Source organism: Otolemur garnettii, unplaced genomic scaffold (genome assembly GCF_000181295.1).
Source record: "Otolemur garnettii isolate 467f Iridium unplaced genomic scaffold, OtoGar3 scaffold00277, whole genome shotgun sequence".
Lineage (NCBI taxonomy): Eukaryota > Metazoa > Chordata > Mammalia > Primates > Galagidae > Otolemur > Otolemur garnettii.
In genome coordinates, this window is record NW_003852672.1 from 395895 (window position 1) to 403790 (window position 7896).

A 7896-nucleotide genomic window follows, 5' to 3' on the forward strand; every position below is an offset into this window, starting at 1 on the left:
GCCTTAGCCACTTGAGCCACAGGCACTGAGCCTATAGCCTTTGTATTAACCTGCATGGAAGTGGAGCACATTATTCTTAGTAAAGCATCACAAGAATGAAGAAGCAAGAATCCTATGTACTCAATTTTGATATGAGGACAATTAATGACAATTAAGGACATGGTGGAGGTGGGGGAAGGGGAGAGCAGAGAGAGAAAGAAGGAGGGAGGATGCTCTGGAGGATGCCTAGGGATGCAGGGTCAAGAGGGGAGCCATTTCCCTGGGACTGAGTGGCCAGCAAGCTGTCCCTGAACCCCCACGCCTCCACAGGACTCCTGCCTGAGTATCTTCCCTGGCAGGGAGCCTGGCAGGACCCTCTGCTCCCCTAGTTCTGCTTCCTCTACAGTCAGCTTTGAACCTTCTGCACCCAGGGCTGAGGCCCAGCTCTCCCTCTGCCAATAAAAAAGCTCTCCCAAATAGAGAGAAAGAAGGATGGAGGGGGTGGGGGAAAGGAAGAGCAGAGAGAGGGAAGGAGGGAGGGGGGTGGGGTCTTGGTGTGTGCCACACCTTTGGAGGGCAAGACACTGTTGTAAGAGAGACTTTACCTAACAAATGCAATCAGTGTAACCTGGTTTTTTGTACCCTCAATGAATCTCCAACAATGAAAAAGAGATTACTTTCTACTGTAAGGGAATGATGCTGAGATAACTAGGGTTTAATATTAACTATGGTAGATTGATCATAATCCATTTCCAAACTGAAACCAAGACAAAAAACTAATGTTCACTCTTGCCTAAGTTCCAGAACAATTAGCGGTCTACTCTAACTACATCATTACTCTTTCACAGTGACACGTTGTTTGTCAAATGGCTAATGGAGCTCTGTTGACAAGAGTATATACACTGTGTATACATGTATGTATTTTTAATAAAATCCTTTAGTGCCCTGTCACTTTCTGGATGGTGGTGACAACCTTTGGATGAAAAATTCTGCCCTGCCACACAAATTTATGAGTTCTAACTTCTTTTGGGTCTTTGGTACCAAAGTCAATTCTTCACCAAAAAACTGTGCCCTGGCTAGGCTCAGTGGCTCATGCCTGTAATCCCAGTACTCTAGAGGCCAAGGTGGGTGGATCACCTGATCTGTCACCTCGTCTCTAAAAATAGCTGGGCGTTGTGGTGGGCGCCTGTAGTCCCAGCTACTTGGGAGGCTGAGGCAAGAGAATTGCTTAAACCCAAGAGTTTGAGGCTGCTGTGAGCTGCAACGCCACAGCACTCTACTAAGGGCAACAAAGTGAGACTTTCTCAAAATAAAATAAAATAAATAAAATATTTACTATCTGGTGCTTTAAGAGGAAGTCTGCTGACCCCATCCTAGATGACTGTGTCATACTTTCTCCTTTCTCTTCAATCTTGTGCATATCCTGACTGGCAGCTGATGAGAAAACTGATGGATCAGGAGAGCTTTTGCAGACTCTGCCTCCACCTGCATCTACCCACCTGCTCTGGCTTCCTGATGCTCCCCTATCACTGCAGAGCAGTCTCCCAGCTCCTGCTCAGAGCCAAGCACTCCACCTTCACATGGACCCCACTCTCTGCTGCCCCTTCATGGACAGCGCCTCAGCAAGCCTCCTCCTTTCTTCACACATCGAGCTTTTACCCCAGAGAGACTCACTCCAGTAAGAATGCAAACATACCACTTTGCTGGTCATTTCTAGACTCTCCTTCCCCATCAGCTACTGCTCTATTTCTCTGCTTATCTTTACAAAAAAACTGAGTAGTCAAATGCCTCCAATTTTGCCCCACTCTCCTGTAAATGGTCCTGGTCACCACCATGTCTGCAGTCCTTGCCAACCTCTACTCACTCCACAGCAGCACTGTTGTTTTCAGCATTCCTTTCTCTTTGAACATGTTCTGCCCTTAGAGTCCTTGTTTCCCTCTTATCTTACGATTCTCTTTCTTCATCTCCTTCCCATTTATTTCTTTATGTCCCAGTGATAAGTCTGTTTCTTCCTCTTCTGTCTAAACTTAAACCCTTGAAGATTTCATCTGTTCTCATGGTTTTAAATGTCATCTATGTGGCAGTTACTTCCAAAGTGGTAGGTACCACAGCCTCTTTTTAGAATTCTCCATCTAGTACACCCGTGTAACTCAACAGTCTCAAATAAAGCTCCCAATTGACCTGCACATGGCTGAGGACAGCTCTACTCTTCAGTCATTGCAGGACTCCGCCCTCCAGCACTTTGTTCCCTCCCTGGCTCCCAACCCTAGTCAGCCACCAGGCTTCCTTCCTGTTCTTTAAATATACCAAGCACACCCCTCCTAAGGACCTTGTTTTTAGCTAATGCTTTTACCAAAAACGCTCATATCCAGAGAACTCCCTTCAAGTTTTTGCTCAGATCTGACCTTAGTAAGACTCCCACAGGCTACCCTGTCTATAGTAATACCATAGCCTACACCTCACCCTGGACCCCACCCAGCACCCTGCATCCCTCTGAGCACCTCTGTCGTGCTCTCACTATAGTCCCTGTCCTTTAACACATACTGTTTGTAATCAGCCTCCCCTTGCTAGCATGGAAGCTCCACAAAGGCTGGGATTTTTATTTATAAGTACCTAAAGACAGTGCCTACCACAGAGCTCAACAGGTATCTGCTGAATGAATGAACTGATCACCCCAGTGTCACCAGCTGGGGTGGCTGGGTGGTAGGAGACGGCCATGAATCAGGGTCATCACCCTGTGCTCTGGCTGGTGCGTGTAACTCTGTAACTATACTCTTTAGGCAGTATCAAAACTATGTGAAAGCACATGTATGTCCTCCTCTAGTCCATGAAGTGGTCCACATCTTGTCTACTTGTTAAGCTCCAACACCTTGCATAGACATTTTAAATAATACACCAAATGTGAAAATGCTTGGTAAACAGCAGACATTAAAATGCAGAGTTATCACTGGGCACAGTGGCTCTCGCCTAGTAATCCTAAGCACTCTAGGAGGCTGAGGTGGGTGGACTGCCCGAGCTCAGGTGTTCAGGACCCAGATGTGGTAGAAGCCTGCAGTCCCAGCTACTTGGGAAACTGAGGCAAGAGGGTCACTTGAGTCCAAGAGTTTGAGGTTGCTGTGAGCTATGATGCCACAGCACTCTACCAAGGGTGACAGACTGATACTCTGTCTCGAAAATAAATAAATAGATTCAGCACCCATAGCTCAGTGAGTAGGGTGCCAGCCATATACATGAGGGCTGGCAGGTTCGAGCCCAGCCCGGCCAGGTCTGCTAAACAATGACAACTGCAAGAAAAAAACAACCAGGAGTTGTGGTGGGCGCCTGTAGTCCCAGCTACTTGGGAGGTTGATGCAAGAGAATCGGTTAAGCCCTAGAGTTTGAGGTTGCTGTGAACTGTGATGCCACAGCTCTCTACTGAGGGTGACGAAGTGAGATACTATCTCAAAACAAAAAAGCAAACAAACAAATAAAATAAAAATACAATGCAGAATTATCATAAGTACAAAAGTATCTAATGATTGAATTCAACGACCACCCAAGGTTATTACAGGATGATAATGAATTCATGCAGAAGCCACTGTCATTTTCCTTTATAACTTAAAAACAAAAAACACAATGAAGCAATTGGTTTGAATTCAAGCATACAGTACACCAGTTCTTACCGTTTTGATATTTAAATATAGGTTATAGCTGAATTTAAAATATTCTACCTGCCCATATTATATCTTATGGGATATATATATTAATGATATTTCTAATACTATAATTATCAATGCACATATATAACCTCAGTATTTTGGACTTGTAGATGTCCAGTATATATATATTTTTTACAGGCTTATAATTATTATTATTTTTTTTGAGACAGAGCCTCAAGCTGTCCCCCTGGGTAGAGTGCCGTAGCATCATAGCTCACAGCAACCTCCAACTCCTGGGCTCAAGCGAGTCTTCTGCCTCAGCCTCCCAAGAAGCTGGGACCACAGGCGCCCATCACAACGCCTGGCTATTTTTTTGGTTGTAGCAGTCATTGTTATTTGGCGGGCCCGGGCTGGATTCTAACCTGCCACCTTAGGTGTATGTGGCTGGCACCTTAGCCATCTGAGCCACAGGCGCCGAGCCCAGGCTTATAATTATTAAGAAAAGATAAAATTACTTCTAAAACACTTCTATTCCAAATTACTATAGGGAGGAAGCCATCTTTCCCTTGTCTTGTCCCTTGGGGACAATCACCTATGTATCTAACTTATATCTATGTTTCTAAACCAGAAGACAAAAATATCTTGGCAATTCCCTTAATTATGAAGAATTTTAAAATTTCTTACTTTACCTTTCTTTTACAGCAATTATCACAAGAAACATCTGGGTATTTCTTACAAAAATCAGGATTAAATCCATTTTCACCAAAGTAAGCCAAAAGCTGTATTCTCCGGCATTCTGTTATATTTTCACAGTAATGCACCATGCTATACAAATTATTGAAATGAGTCTCTTTTGTGTGATGATTTCCATCTTTTTCCACTAAAAAAGAGAAAGAGTATAGTAAAACATACTTATTTCAGAGAAAAAAGAGAATATCAGAGAAATATTTAGGGTAGATTCATATAATTTTAAACATTAAGAAAATTATTATTAATAGCATTATGTCAATATGATATCATTCTATATTACAGTCAACTGCAATTTATGTTCATCCTTCAAGATTATAGTGTTAGGCTGATGTGGTAGCTCATGCCTGTAATCCTGGTATTCTGGGAGGCTGAAGTGGGAGGGTTCCCTGAGCTAAGGAGTTTAAGACCAGCCTGAGCAAGAATAAGACCCCATCTCTACTAAACATAGAAAAACTAGCCAGACCTGTAGTATGCATCTGTAGTCTCAGCTACTTGGAAGGTTGAGGCAAGAAGACTGCTTGAACCCAGGAGTTTGAGGTTGCTATGAGCTAAGCTGATGTAACGGCACTCTATCCTAGGGCAACAGAGCAAGACTCTGTCTTAAAAAAAAAAAAGAAAAGAAAATAATTTCATAGGAATTTTTAAATAGGAAAAAAATAATAGATTTTTTTCAAATTGGAAAAAAGTGCCAGGCATGGTGGCTCATGCATGTAATCCTATCACTCTGGAAGGTAGGTGGATTGCTTGAGCTTAAGAGTTTAGACTTGTTTGAGCAAGAGTAAGACCTGTCTCCAGAAAAAATTAAAAAGCTCACTGAGTGTGGTAGCAGATGCCTATGGCCCCAGCTACTCAGGAAGTTAAAGCAGAAGGATCCCTGGAGACCAGGAGTCTGAGTTTGCTGTGAGCTATGATGCTGCGAGCTATGGCAGCCTGGCAATGGAGCAAGAGACTCTGTTTCAACAACAAAAAAAACGAAGGTAAAAAAATTTTTTTCCCCAAATTTTCATTTTCCCCAGTGATTAAGGTTTTATGTTTGTTATATTTACTGCAAAATCATGTACTGAATTGAATGCCCCAAGTAGGCAGAGCATGGGCTCTCCATCTCCCTAATGCCGTTGCATTCGTTTCAGCAGTATCATATCTTTGCAAAGCTGGATTTTTGTTAGTTGCTATGATATAAACATGTATATCAAGAAAACAACATGAGGGTGGTGCCTGTGGCTCAAAGGGGTAGGGCGCTGACCCTATATGCCAGAGGTGATGGGTTCAAACCCAGCCGCAGCCAAAAACTGCAAAAAAAAATAAAATAAAAGTATTCTTTTTTAAGAAAAGAAAACAATATGAAACAGGAAATGAGGGTGGCAGTGCCTAACTTGATTGCAAGGTTTGAGAACAGCAGGTATATATACTTCCCATAGTAAGCAATTGTGTTTACTTAAGAATAAAATAAAAATATCATTTTTCTTCCAGTTTATGAGTATTATTTTTTCCAAACAGTTGCTACATTATTAGGACTTAAATACGTATTAAATTGTTTGGACCTAACACAAATTAGTTTTGTTTAAATACACAAACAGGCAAATAAAGTGTGAAAATTTCATTTTGTTCATTGAGTATCATTTTGGTATACTGTAAGAAACACAAACCTCGGAGTCAGATAAACTTGATTTCCGTCAGGGCTCTGACATTTACTAGTTCTTTTTTTTTTTTTTTGAGACGGAGCCTCAAGCTGTCCTCCTGGGTAGAGTGCCATGACCTCATAGCTCATAGCAACCTCCAACTCCTGGGCTCAAGCGAGTCTCCTGCCTCAGCCTCCCAAGTAGCTGGGACTACAGGCGCCCGCCACAGCGCCTGGCCATTTTTTTTTGGTTGCAGCCATCATTGTTGTTTGGCGGGCCTGGGCTGGGGATTCGAACCCGCCACCTTAGGTGTATGTGGCTGGCGCCTTAGCCAGTTGAGCCACAGGCGCCGAGCCATTTACTAGCTCTTTATCTTGTTTTCCTCCCTCTGTATGGAGGAAAGAAGTAGTCCCATCTTTCAGGGTTGTTGTGAGATTCAATGAGTTGATGTATGTAAGCATTTAGAACAGCATACAGTAAATGCTAAAGAAATGCCCTCTATAATAACCACCATCACTCTATCACTACTCCCACTATTCCCACTGCTCCTGTTGCTACTGCGAATACCAGTGATCTTAGGGACAAACTACAAAGCCTTCGTGAAGCTCACCTCCCTCATGGGAGCACCTCTAGCTGTCCAGACAAACAAGGTGGTGAGGTGGCACATGCAGTGCCTGGCAGAGTGCTCACATGCCATTCCTCATGCTCCGAAAAGTGGTCTCAACATAAATAAATGTATTTAGGAAGTATATTTAACTATCCCCATAACCTAGCACAAAAATGGGCAAACTACATAATAAAATTCTAAAATATGAATTTGTTTTGACTCAGCCAAGTCTAAGTCTAGAACGCCCTATATAAATAATTGTACAGATACCCAAAGATATCTGTACAAAGATGTTCAACACAACACTGTTGATAACCGTTGAGACATATCAATGAACAATCTAAGATCTATTAGGTGGGAATTAGTTTAATAGATGCACAATGACCATACTATGGAATTCTACACTACCATTAGTCAAGCTCTGCACATTAACTAAAGTGATAATTATATCCTAGTGCTGACTAGAGGATCAGGTTACTGTAGATGTATAAAAGTATGTGTAGTATGATCTCAGTTACATTTTAAAATATATCCACTTGGGCAAGGTAAACACCAAATACAAGCTATTGCCTCCCTCTAATGGGGCAGAATAGGGATGAAGAAGGAGAGGGACATATAGAGAGTTTCTTAAAACTGGAGGGTTTTAAAATAGGTTGCATGTAAGAATGAGGTCTGAAAGGATACAGAGGAAACAGTAAGAGGAGTTACTTCTTAGGGTAAAAGTATAAGAAATGGTTTGTAAATTTTTTTTTTTTTTTGAGACAGAGCCTCAAGCTGTCCCCCTGGGTAGAGTGCTGTGGCATTACAGCTCACAACAATCTCTAACTCCTGGGTTCAAGTGAGTCTTCTGCCTCCGCCTCCTAAGTAGCTGGGATCACAGGCACCTGCCACAATGCCTGGCTATTTTTGGATTGCAGCCGTTATTGTTGTTTGGCGGGCCTGGGCTGGATTCGAACCCACCACCTTAGGTGTATGTGGCTGATGCCTTAGCTGCTTGAGCCACAGGCGCCGAGCCATGGTTTGTAAATTTTCTGGCTTGTACTGTACCATTTGAATTTTAAGTAACAGCATTTACCACTTTTATGGTAAAAAAACTAAAATAAAATTTCCAGTCTATGTAACTTCCAGCTTAGTTCTTTTCTTTTCTTTCTTTCTTTTTTTTTTTTTTTGAGACAGATCCTCAAGCTATCCCCTTGGGTAAAGTGCCATGGCATCACAGCTCACAGCAACCTCCAACTCCTGGGCTCAAGCGAGTCTCCTGCCTCAGCCTCCCAAGTAGCTAGGACTACAGGCGCCCGCCACA

The 7896-nt window shown here is 42.6% G+C and overlaps 1 protein-coding gene across 1 annotated transcript in view; it reads right to left on the minus strand.

The window, feature by feature from the left end:
- BLM (Bloom syndrome RecQ like helicase) overlaps positions 1-7896 on the minus strand; it is a 67633-nt gene that overhangs the window by 24031 nt on the left and 35706 nt on the right. The window contains exon 11 of the mRNA XM_023508810.1: positions 4307-4497. Coding sequence (XP_023364578.1) covers positions 4307-4497 — 191 coding nt within the window. The remainder of the gene's footprint in view (positions 1-4306; positions 4498-7896) is intronic.